The sequence below is a fragment of the Rana temporaria genome, assembly GCF_905171775.1.
Source record: "Rana temporaria chromosome 8 unlocalized genomic scaffold, aRanTem1.1 chr8y, whole genome shotgun sequence".
In the NCBI taxonomy this organism is placed as follows: Eukaryota; Metazoa; Chordata; class Amphibia; order Anura; family Ranidae; genus Rana; species Rana temporaria.
The window spans coordinates 296,614-308,934 of NW_024404475.1; the positions used below are offsets into that span (position 1 = coordinate 296,614).

Genomic DNA, 12,321 nt, shown 5'->3' on the forward strand with positions numbered 1-12,321 from the left:
GAGTGTCTGGTATTGGAGGGCTGGAAGGGGGAGGGGAGTGTCCAGTGTTGGGGGGCAGGAAGGGGGGAGGGGAGTGTCTGGTATGGGGGGCAGGAAGGGGAAGAGGAGGGTCTGGTATGGGGGGGCAGGAAGGGGGAGGGGAGTGTCCGGTATGGGGGGGGCAGGAAGGGGGAGGGGAGTGTTCGGTATGGAAGGGGGAGGGAAGTGTCTGATATGGGGGGGGGGGCAGGAAGGGGGAGGGGAGTGTCCGGTATTGGGGGGCAGGAAGGGGGAGGGGAGTGTCTGGTATGGGGGGGCAGGAAGGGGGAGGGGAGTGTCTGGTATGGGGGGGGCAGGAAGGGGTGGGGGAAGTGTCTGGTATGGGGGGGCAGGAAGGGGGAGGGGAGTGTCTGGTATGGGGGGGCAGGAAGGGGGAGGGGAGTGTCTGGTATGGGGGGGGCAGGAAGGGGGAGGGGAGTGTCTGGGGGGGGCAGGAAGGGTGAGGGGAGGGGCCGGTATGGGAGGGCAGGAAGGGGGAGGGGAATGTCCGGTATTGTTGGACAGGAAAGGGGAGGGGAGTGTCCGGTATGGGGGGGCAGGAAGGGGGAGGGGAGTGTCCAGTGTTGGGGGGCAGGAAGGGGGAGGGGAGTGTCTGGTATGGGGGGGCAGGAAGGGGGAGGGGAGTGTCCAGTGTTGGGGGGCAGGAAGGGGGAGGGGAGTGTCTGGTATGGGGGCGCGGGAAGGGGAGTGTCTGGTATGGGGGGCAGGAAGGGGGAGGGGAGTCTCCGGTATGGGGAGGGCAGAAAGGGGGAGGGGAGTGTCTGGTATTGGAGGGCTGGAAGGGGGAGGGGAGTGTCCAGTGTTGGGGGGCAGGAAGGGGGAGGGGAGTGTCTGGTATGGGGGGCAGGAAGGGGAAGAGGAGTGTCTGGTATGGGGGGGGGCAGGAAGGGGGGGAGTGTCCGGTATTGGAGGGCAGGAAGGGGGGAGGGAAGTGTCTGGTATGGGGGGGCAGGAAGGGGAAGAGGAGTGTCTGGTATGGGGGGGCAGGAAGGGGAAGGGGAGGGTCCGGTATGGGAGGGCAGGAAGGGGGAGGGGAATGTCTGGTATTGGAGGGCTGGAAGGGGGAGGGGAGTGTCCAGTGTTGGGGGGCAGGAAGGGGGGAGGGGAGTGTCTGGTATGGGGGGGCAGGAAGGGGAAGAGGAGTGTCTGGTATGGGGGGGGGGGCAGGAAGGGGGGGGAGTGTCCGGTATTGGAGGGCAGGAAGGGGGGAGGGGAGTGTCTGGTATGGGGGGGAAGGAAGGGGAAGAGGAGTGTCTGGTATTGGAGGGCTGGAAGGGGGAGGGGAGTGTCCAGTGTTGGGGGGCATGAAGGGGGAGTGTCTGGTATGGGGGGGCAGGAAGGGGAAGAGGAGTGTCTGGTATGGGGGGGCAGGAAGGGGAGTGTCCGGTATTGGAGGGGAGTGTCTGGTATGGGGGGGCAGGAAGGGGGAGGGGAGTCTCCGGTATGGGGAGGGCAGAAAGGGGGAGGGGAGTCTCTGGTATGGGGGGGCAGGAAGGGCAAGGGGAGTGTCTGGTATTGGAGGGCTGGAAGGGGGAGGGGAGTGTCCGGTATTGGAGGGCAGGAAGGGGGAGGGGAGTGTCTGGTATGGGAGGGCAGGAAGAGGTAGGGGAGTGTCTGGTATGGGGGGGGCAGGAAGGGGGAGGGGAGTGTCCAGTGTTGGGGGCAGGAAGGGGGAGGGGAGTGTCTGGTATGGGGGGGGCAGGAAGGGGGAGGGGAGTGTCCAGTGTTGGGGGGCAGGAAGGGGGAGGGGAGTGTCTGGTATGGGGGGACAGGAAGGGGGAGTGTCCGGTATTGGAGGGGAGTGTCTGGTATGGGGAGGGCAGAAAGGGGGAGGGGAGTGTCTGGTATGGGGAGGGCAGAAAGGGGGAGGGGAGTGTCTGGTATGGGGGGGCATGAAGGGGGAGGGGAGTCTCCGGTATGGGGAGGGCAGAAAGGGGGAGGGGAGTGTCTGGTATGGGGGGGCAGGAAGGGGAGTGTATGGTATTGGAGGGCTGGAAGGGGGAGGGGAGTGTCCAGTGTTGGGGGGCAGGAAGGGGGAAGGGGAGTGTCTGGTATGGGGGGGCAGGAAGGGGGGGGGAGTGTCCGGTATTGGAGGGCAGGAAGGGGGAGGGGAGTGTCCGGTATGGGGGGGGCAGGAAGGGGGAGGGGAGTGTCCGGTATGGGGGGGCAGGAAGGGGGAGGCGAGTGTCCGGTATGGGGGGGCAGGAAGGGGGAGGGGAGTGTCCGGTATGGGGGGGGGCAGGAAGGGGGAGGGGAGTGTCTGGTATTGGAGGGCTGGAAGGGGGAGGGGAGTGTCCAGTGTTGGGGGGCATGAAGGGGGAGTGTCTGGTATGGGGGGGCAGGAAGGGGAAGAGGAGTGTCTGGTATGGGGGGGCAGGAAGGGGAGTGTCCGGTATTGGAGGGGAGTGTCTGGTATGGGGGGGCAGGAAGGGGGAGGGGAGTCTCCGGTATGGGGAGGGCAGAAAGGGGGAGGGGAGTCTCTGGTATGGGGGGGCAGGAAGGGCAAGGGGAGTGTCTGGTATTGGAGGGCTGGAAGGGGGAGGGGAGTGTCCGGTATTGGAGGGCAGGAAGGGGGAGGGGAGTGTCTGGTATGGGAGGGCAGGAAGAGGTAGGGGAGTGTCTGGTATGGGGGGGGCAGGGAGGGGGAGGGGAGTGTCCAGTGTTGGGGGCAGGAAGGGGGAGGGGAGTGTCTGGTATGGGGGGGGGAGGAAGGGGGAGGGGAGTGTCCAGTGTTGGGGGGCAGGAAGGGGGAGGGGAGTGTCTGGTATGGGGGGACAGGAAGGGGGAGTGTCCGGTATTGGAGGGGAGTGTCTGGTATGGGGAGGGCAGAAAGGGGGAGGGGAGTGTCTGGTATGGGGAGGGCAGAAAGGGGGAGGGGAGTGTCTGGTATGGGGGGGCATGAAGGGGGAGGGGAGTCTCCGGTATGGGGAGGGCAGAAAGAGGGAGGGGAGTGTCTGGTATGGGGGGGCAGGAAGGGCAAGGGGAGTGTATGGTATTGGAGGGCTGGAAGGGGGAGGGGAGTGTCCAGTGTTGGGGGGCAGGAAGGGGGAAGGGGAGTGTCTGGTATGGGGGGGCAGGAAGGGGGGGGAGTGTCCGGTATTGGAGGGCAGGAAGGGGGAGGGGAGTGTCCGGTATGGGGGGGGCAGGAAGGGGGAGGGGAGTGTCCGGTATGGGGGGGCAGGAAGGGGGAGGCGAGTGTCCGGTATGGGGGGGCAGGAAGGGGGGGGAGTGTCCGGTATTGGAGGGCAGGAAGGGGGAGGGGAGTGTCCGGTATGGGGGGGGCAGGAAGGGGGAGGGGAGTGTCCGGTATGGGGGGGCAGGAAGGGGGAGGGGAGTGTCCGGTATGGGGGGGCAGGAAGGGGGAGGGGAGGGGAGTGTCCGGTATGGGGGGGGCAGGAAGGGGGAGGGGAGTGTCTGGTACATTTGGTGAGTCCTGAAGGTGAATTTCTGGTCGCTGTAATGAAGACGCCTCCTCCGGAGAGGACGCTCATTCATCACCTTTGTCTTCCTCAGGTCTGCGTCCGCTCGTGTTTCCAGGCAGAGATGGTGAAACGCTGCGGTTGTGCGTACGCTTTCTATCCGCAGCCGGAGGGAGCCGAGCTCTGCGATTACAAGATCCACAAGAGTTGGGGTAAGATTGTGTGCGATGGAAGAGGAAAATCGATGGGGGAGGTTCCTTGTTGGGAAGCACAGAGGTCAGACGTAGTTGGGGGAGGTTCCTTGGTAGTTGGGGGAGGTTCCCTGGTAGTTGGGGGAAGGTTCCTTGGTAGTTGGGGGAAGGTTCCTTGGTAGTTGGGGGAGGTTCCTTGGTAGTTGGGGGAGGTTCCTTGGTAGTTGGGGGAGGTTCCTTAGTAGTTGGGGCGGTCCCTTAGTAGTTGGGGAGGTCCCTTAGTAGTTGGGGAGGTTCCTTAGTAGTTGGGGGAGGTTCCTTAGTAGTTGGGGGAGGTTCCTTAGTAGTTGGGGGAGGTCCCTTAGTAGTTGGGGGAGGTCCCTTAGTAGTTGGGGAGGTTCCTTAGTAGTTGGGGGAGGTTCCTTAGTAGTTGGGGGAGGTTCCTTAGTAGTTGGGGGAGGTTCCTCAGTAGTTGGGGGAGGTTCCTTGGTAGTTGGGGGAGGTTCCTTAGTAGTTGAGGGAGGTTCCTTAGTAGTTGGGGGAGGTTCCTTAGTAGTTGGGGGTGGTTCCTTAGTAGTTGGGGGAGGTTCCTTGTTGGGAAGCACACAGGTCAGACGTCCCTTAGTAGTTGGGGGAGGTTCCTTGTTGGGAAGCACACAGGTCAGACGTCCCTTAGTAGTTGGGGGAGGTCCCTTAGTAGTTGGGGGAGGTTCCTTAGTAGTTGGGGGAGGTTCCTTGTTGGGAAGCACAGAGGTCAGGCGTTTCTTGTAGTTGGGGGAGGTTCCTTAGTAGTTGGGGGAAGTTCCTTAGTACTTGGGGGAGGTTCCTTGTTGGGAAGCACAGAGGTCAGGCGTTTCTTGTAGTTGGGGGAGGTTCCTTAGTAGTTGGGGGAAGTTCCTTAGTAGTTGGGGGAGGTTCCTTAGTAGTTGGGGGAGGTTCCTTAGTGGTTGGGGGAGGTTCCTTAGTGGTTGGGGGAGGTTCCTTAGTAGTTGGGGGAGGTTCCTTAGTGGTTGGGGGAGGTTCCTTAGTAGTTGGGGGAGGTCCCTTAGTAGTTGGGGGAGGTCCCTTAGTAGTTGGGGGAGGTTCCTTAGTAGTTGGGGGTGGTTCCTTAGTAGTTGGGGGAGGTCCCTTAGTAGTTGGGGGAGGTCCCTTAGTAGTTGGGGGAGGTTCCTTGGTAGTTGGGGGAGGTTCCTTGGTAGTTGGGGGAGGTTCCTTGGTAGTTGGGGGAGGTTCCTTAGTAGTTGGGGGAGGCCCCTTAGTAGTTGGGGGTGGTTCCTTAGTAGTTGGGGGAGGTCCCTTAGTAGTTGGGGGAGGTTCCTTGGTAGTTGGGGGAGGTTCCTTGGTAGTTGGGGGAGGTTCCTTGGTAGTTGGGGGAGGTTCCTTGGTAGTTGGGGGAGGTTCCTTGGTAGTTGGGGGAGGTTCCTTGGTAGTTGGGGGAGGTTCCTTAGTAGTTGGGGGAGGCCCCTTAGTAGTTGGGGGAGGTTCCTTGTTGGGAAGCACAGAGGTCAGACGTTTCTTGTAGTTGGTGATCAGGTCTCCACACATCTCAGGAGGGATTTTCTCTTCTTTACAGATCTTCTCTAAATCCTCGAAGTTTCAGCTCCTCCTCCATACATTTTCTATGGGATTAAGGTCTGGGGACCCCTCCTTTGTTGCCTTGGTGATATGTTTTGGGTCATTGTCATGCTGGAAGACCCATCCCCCACCCATCTTCAGTGTTCTGTCTGAGGGAAGAAGGTTCTCCTCCGAGATCTTACAATACGTGGCCCCGCCCATTGGCCCCTCAATGCGGCAAAGTCGGCCTGGACCTTTATCAGAGGAACTTTCTATGTAACAATCTGCAGGGGAGACGATCGATATTCCCCTCCCCCTCTGTATATATACTGTATATTATTAGTTCAGTCATCTTCTAACATTGAAGGTTCGGTGAGTCACATGAGCCGCTCTGGTTGTCAGGTTGTCGCAGTTTTTTTGCTTCAGAGAAAGGAAATTCTCGATTTCTACCTCCACAATGCAAGTGGGTGGAGTGAAGTACAAGAGGGGCGTGGCCCCGACACCCACACCGAGTAATAGAAATAACCTTCAGATACTTATTTCAGACATGGAAACAAACTCTCAGAGGTCACCGCCGTCGTGTCTTGTCACCGCCGTCGTGTCTTGTCACCGCCGTCGTGTCGTCACCGCCGTCGTGTCTGGTCACCGCCGTCGTGTCGTCACCGCCGTCGTGTCTGGTCACCGCCGTCGTGTCTTGTCACCGCCGTCGTGTCTTGTCACCGCCGTCGTGTCTTGTCACCGCCGTCGTGTCTTGTCACCGCCGTCGTGTCTTGTCACCGCCGTCGTGTCGTCACCGCCGTCGTGTCTGGTCACCGCCGTCGTGTCTTGTCACCGCCGTCGTGTCTGGTCACCGCCGTCGTGTCTTGTCACCGCCGTCGTGTCTTGTCACCGCCGTCGTGTCTGGTCACCGCCGTCGTGTCTTGTCACCGCCGTCGTGTCTTGTCACCGCCGCCGTCGTGTCTTATCACCGCCGTCGTGTCTTGTCACCGCCGTCGTGTCTGGTCACCGCCGTCGTGTCTTGTCACCGCCGTCGTGTCTTGTCACCGCCGTCGTGTCTTGTCACCGCCGCCGCCGTGTCTTATCACCGCCGTCGTGTCTTGTCACCGCCGTCGTGTCTTGTCTCACCGCTGTCGTGTCTTATCACCGCCGTCGTGTCTTGTCACCGCCGTCGTGTCTTGTCACCGCCGTCGTGTCTTGTCTCACCGCCGTCGTGTCTCCTCACCGCCGTCGTGTCTTGTCACCGCCGTCGTGTCTTGTCACCGCCGTCGTGTCTTGTCACCGCCGTCGTGTCTTGTCACCGCCGTTGTGTCTTGTCTCACCGCTGTCGTGTCTTATCACCGCCGTCGTGTCTTGTCACCGCCGTCGTGTCTTGTCACCGCCGTCGTGTCTTGTCTCACCGCTGTCGTGTCTTATCACCGCCGTCGTGTCTTGTCACCGCCGTCGTGTCTTGTCTCACCGCCGTCGTGTCTTGTCTCACCGCCGTCGTGTCTTATCACCGCCGTCGTGTCTTGTCACCTCCGTCGTGTCTTGTCACCGCCGTCGTGTCTTGTCACCGCCGTTGTGTCTTGTCTCACCGCTGTCGTGTCTTATCACCGCCGTCGTGTCTTGTCACCGCCGTCGTGTCTTGTCACCGCCGTCGTGTCTTGTCTCACCGCCGTCGTGTCTCCTCACCGCCGTCGTGTCTTGTCACCGCCGTCGTGTCTTGTCACCGCCGTCGTGTCTTGTCACCGCCGTCGTGTCTTGTCTCACCGCCGTCGTGTCTTGTCACCGCCGTCGTGTCTTGTCACCGCCGTCGTGTCTTGTCTCACCGCCGTCGTGTCTTGTCACCGCCGTCGTGTCTTGTCTCACCGCCGTCGTGTCTTGTCACCGCCGCCGTCGTGTCTTGTCACCGCCGCCGTCGTGTCTTGTCACCGCCGCCGTCGTGTCTTGTCACCGCCGTTGTGTCTTGTCACCGCCGTCGTGTCTTGTCACCGCCGTCGTGTCTGGTCACCGCCGTCGTGTCTTGTCTCACCGCCGTCGTGTCTTATCACCGCCGTCGTGTCTTGTCACCGCCGTCGTGTCTTGTCACCGCCGTCGTGTCTGGTCACCGCCGTCGTGTCTTGTCTCACCGCCGTCGTGTCTTGTCACCGCCGTCGTGTCTTGTCACCGCCGTCGTGTCTTGTCACCGCCGTCGTGTCTTGTCTCACCGCTGTCGTGTCTTATCACCGCCGTCGTGTCTTGTCACCTCCGTCGTGTCTTGTCACCGCCGTCGTGTCTTGTCTCACCGCTGTCGTGTCTTATCACCGCCGTCGTGTCTTGTCACCTCCGTCGTGTCTTGTCACCGCCGTCGTGTCTAGTCACCGCCGTCGTGTCTTGTCACCGCCGTCGTGTCTTGTCTCACCGCCGTCGTGTCTTGTCACCGCCGCCGTCGTGTCTTGTCACCGCCGCCGTCGTGTCTTGTCACCGCCGTCGTGTCTTGTCACCGCCGTCGTGTCTTGTCTCACCGCCGTCGTGTCTTGTCTCACCGCTGCCGTCTCATGTCACCACCGCCGTCATTGTTTAGTTCATCTCTTTAGGAACCCTTTAGATAAAACTATAATCAATCTGTAATTTTTTATATTTATATTTTATGAATATTATTATTTTATTCTTCTTTTCAGGCAGCAGGTGGAGCTCTTTGCTCCTTTCTTAGTGGTTTCCTCTGAGGCCGGATTCAAATACATTGGCGCATATTTATGCCGACGCAGCGCAGAGAGGCAAGCACTGGATTCACAAAGCCAGTGCTGCCAAATCTGCGCTGGGTTCCCTCAGCGTAAGCGAAGTGGGCGTGGGCCATGCAAATGATGGGCCGAGCGTCATAGAAGTACTTAAACGAACAGCGCATGCGCCGTCCCGTGGACGGATCCCAGTGCGCATGCTCAGAATCACGTCGGAACTACTCCCTAAGATACGACTGATCACTGCCTACGACGTGAACGTAACCTACGCCCAGCCCTATTCACGTACAACGTAAAATACGACGGCTGTGTTCCCTGGTGCATACCTTTGCATGAGTTGTGCCTCATCTATGGGGAATAACTTTACGCCGGGCGTACGACTTACGCAAACCGCGTATATTATGCGCCGGGCACATGTACGTTTGTGAATCGGCGTATCTCCCTCATTAGCATATGTGCATAGAAAATCAATGGGAGCGGAAAATGCGGCCGGCGTAAATATGCGCCCACGATACGTCGGTCGGAAGAAGCCTATTTTCAGGCGTATCTTGGTTACAGAGTCTGACGCACAGATACGACAGCGCATATTTACACTTATGCTGTGTATCTCGAGATAGGTCAGCGTAAGTGCTTTGTGGGCCTGTGTCTCCTTTGTTGTACAAAGCCTCTGGTCTTACAGAGTTCAGCAGCTCAAGCTGAAATTTACACACACAGATCAATGACCCACCCATGGCGATGACTCCTCCCTTAGTGGGACCGTAGTGCTTGAGGAATCTTTTGTCAGATATATTAGAAAAAATAAAAATAAAACTTCAGATCAGTATAAAAACATAAATAAAATGTCCCTCATTGGCCGGCTCTTGTCAGGATTCACTCCCTCATTGGCCGGCTCTTGTCAGGATTCACTCCCCATTGTTTCGTTTAGCGTCAGGAGCCAATGGAAAGACTCGGTACTGCTGACCACATAGGAGTATTGAATCTGTGACACTTGGTGTTCATGGCCTGGTGTAAGTTGGGACCCCAGGCCTCCCGGGGTGGGGGAGGGTCTGCAATAAAGAGGACCTGTTGCTTTACCCCACATAGGAACTCGTAGACTTCAAGCTGCCAGTTTGGAAATTCCTTAGTCTGATCTTCGTATAAGAACTCATTTCACCGGACCGAAGTCTTCTTCCAGACAAATTACTTCTTTCCCCATAAAAATCATAAACTCCACATATACCAGAACACTGGTTGTTCCATGGCGGGTAGGTTTTTCCATGGCGGGTAGGTTGTTCCATGGCGGGTATGTTGTTCTATGGCTGGTAGGTGGTTCCATGGCGGGTAAGTTGTTCCATGGTGGGTAGGTTGTTCTATGGCTGGTAGGTTTTTCCATGGCGGGTATGTTGTTCCATGGCGGGTAGGTTGTTCCATGGCGGGTAGGTTTTTCCATGGCACGTAGGTTGTTCCATGGCGGGTAGGTTTTTCCATGGCGGGTAGGTTGTTCCATGGCGGGTAGGTTGTTCTATGGCGGGTAGGTTGTTCTATGGCGGGTAGGTTTTTCCATGGCGGGTAGGTTGTTCTATGGCGGGTAGGTTGTTCTATGGTGGGTAGGTTGTTCTATGGCGGGTAGGTTGTTCCATGGCGGGTAGGTTGTTCCATGGCGGGTAGGTTGTTCCATGGCGGGTAGGTTGTTCTATGGCGGGTAGGTTGTTCTATGGCGGGTAGGTTGTTCCATGGCGGGTAGGTTGTTCCATGGCGGGTAGGTTGTTCTATGGTGGGTAGGTTGTTCTATGGCGGGTAGGTTGTTCCATGGTGGGTAGGTTGTTCTATGGTGGGTAGGTTGTTCTATGGCGGGTAGGTTGTTCCATGGCGGGTAGGTTGTTCTATGGTGGGTAGGTTGTTCTATGGCGGGTAGGTTGTTCCATGGTGGGTAGGTTGTTCCATGGTGGGTAGGTTTTTCCATGGCGGGTAGGTTGTTCCATGGCGGGTAAGTTGTTCTCTGTTCATCTTGGAGAACTAAGATCTTCTGTGGATGTCGGCCGCCTCCAATCCTTCATCCCAGACAGACTCCATGATCAGGGCTCTGTGGGGGCCAAACCATCTCTTCCAGGACGACTCCTTCATCACACTGAAGATAGTTCCTAATAACATTGGCTGGATGTTGGGGGGGTTGTTCTGCTGCAGAATGAATTTGGAGCCAATCACACGCCTCTTGGGTGGTGTATGAAATATAATTAATACAATGTTTTTAATCATGAAAATAGTAACATTATTATCACCAAGAGGATCTTTTTATCTGAAGAAGAAAATGAACCTCCAATAAATGACGAGGAATCTCCTTTCTTGTTTTTCAGGTCATTGTTATTACCGACTTCGAAACGAATTCAACACGGATGTTCTGGGCTGTTTTACCAAATGCCGCAAACCTTGCCTGTAAGTACCCCGCTAATCCCCCGTAGTCCCCCGGTAGGACACTCCTTGGGGGCACGCTTTAGGACACCCCTCGGGGGCTCGCTTTAGGACACCCCTCGGGGGCACACTATAGGACACCCCTCGGGGGCACACTTTAGGATACCCCTCGGGGGCACACTTTAGGATACCCCTCGGGGGCACACTTTAGGACACCCCTCGGGGGCTCGCTTTAGGACACCCCTCGGGGGCTCGCTTTAGGACACCCCTCGGGGGCTCGCTTTAGGACACCCCTCGGGGGCACACTATAGGACACCCCTCGGGGGCACACTATAGGACACCCCTCTGGGGCACACTATAGGACACCCCTCGGGGGCACACTTTAGGACACCCCTCGGGGGCACACTATAGGACACCCCTCTGGGGCACGCTTTAGGACACCCCTCGGGGGCACACTATAGGACACCCCTCGGGGGCACGCTTTAGGACACCCCTCGGGGGCACACTTTAGGACACCCCTCGGCGGCACGCTTTAGGACACCCCTCGGGGGCACGCTTTAGGACACCCCTCGGGGGCACACTTTAGGACACCCCTCGGGGGCACACTATAGGACACCCCTCGGGGGCACACTATAGGACACCCCTCGGGGGCACACTTTAGGACACCCCTCGGGGGCACGCTTTAGGACACCCCTCGGGGGCACGCTTTAGGACACCCCTCGGGGGCACACTTTAGGACACTCCTCGGGGGCACACTTTAGGACACCCCTCGGGGGCACACTATAGGACACCCCTCGGGGGCACACTATAGGACACCCCTCGGGGGCACACTATAGGACACCCCTCGGGGGCTCACTTTAGGACACCCTTCGGGGGCTCACTTTAGGACACCCTTCGGGGGCTCACTTTAGGACACCCCTCGGGGGCACACTTTAGGACACCCCTCGGGGACACGCTTTAGGATACCCTTGGGGAACATGAGTAGAGACCACCAGGGAAAGGGGGCTCACTTCTTGGTCACATAACAAGGTCTGGCTTATCTCTCTCTTTTCTTTGACTGCTTCTGGAGAACTTTCCTTCAGCCAATTAAATGATGTCCACCAAGCATGATCCTCCAATCACGGCACAGCACTCCAGCCACATAGTAAAGAAGAGCAAAAGGAGCCAAAAAGCACAACTTACTAAAAGCTACCAAGTGATTTATCTGCCCAACAACCACAGAAAACTAAAATATTTATTTTTAAGTTAAGTGGTTTTTAAATGAGAACCAAGTGAAGAAAACAGGAAGTTATTTCCGTTACACATTTAAAGAGAATATGTGCAAAATGTCCGGAACATGCCTCGGCCTCGGGGCGCTTCTCTGTAATTGGAAATCTCTTTAATCACTTTGGACTTCAAAATGTTACCTTCACTCTAAGCCCGAGCTCCGGCACACCCATCCCCCATCATGGGCTCGGGGTCGTGGGCTCGGGGTCGTGGGCTCGGGCTCTCGGGCTCGTGGGCTCTGGCTCGGGCTTGTGGGCTCGGGGTCGTGGGCGTGGGGGCTCGGGCTCTCTGGCTCGGGCTCTCTGGTTCGGGCTCTCTGGTTCGGGCTCTCGGGGTCGTGGGCGTGGGGTCGGGGTCTTGGGGTCGTGGGCTCGTGGGCATGGGGTCGTGGGCTCAGGCTCGGGGTCGTGGGGTTGGGGTCGTGGGCTCTGGCTCGGGGTCGTGGGCTCTGGCTCGTGGGCTCGGGCTCGTGGGCTCTGGCTCGGGGTCGTGGGCTCGGGCTCAGGGTCGTGGGCTCGGGCTCAGGGTCGTGGGCTCGGGGTCGTGGGCTCGGGGTCGTGGGCTCGGGGTCGTGGGCTCGGGGTCGTGGGCTCGGGCTCAGGGTCCTGGGCTCGGGGTCGTGGGCTCGGGGTCGTGGGCTCGGGGTCGTGGGCTCAGGGTCCTGGGCTCGGGGTCGTGGGCTCGGGGTCGTGGGCTCGGGGTCGTGGGCTCGGGCTCAGGGTCGTGGGCTCAGGGTCGTGGGCTCAGGGTCGTGGGGTCGTGGGCTCA

At 58.7% G+C, this 12,321-nt stretch overlaps 1 protein-coding gene across 3 annotated transcripts in view; it reads left to right on the forward strand.

Moving 5' to 3' along the window:
- LOC120921894 (amiloride-sensitive sodium channel subunit alpha-like) overlaps positions 1–10,332 on the forward strand; it is a 119,660-nt gene extending 109,328 nt beyond the window's left edge. For all 3 annotated transcript variants that reach the window (XM_040334393.1, XM_040334395.1, XM_040334394.1), the window contains exons 8-9: positions 3,553–3,670; positions 10,233–10,332. In XM_040334393.1, coding sequence (XP_040190327.1) covers positions 3,553–3,670; positions 10,233–10,315 — 201 coding nt within the window. In that variant the 3' untranslated portion in view covers positions 10,316–10,332. The remainder of the gene's footprint in view (positions 1–3,552; positions 3,671–10,232) is intronic.
- The last annotated feature ends 1,989 nt before the right edge of the window (positions 10,333–12,321 follow it).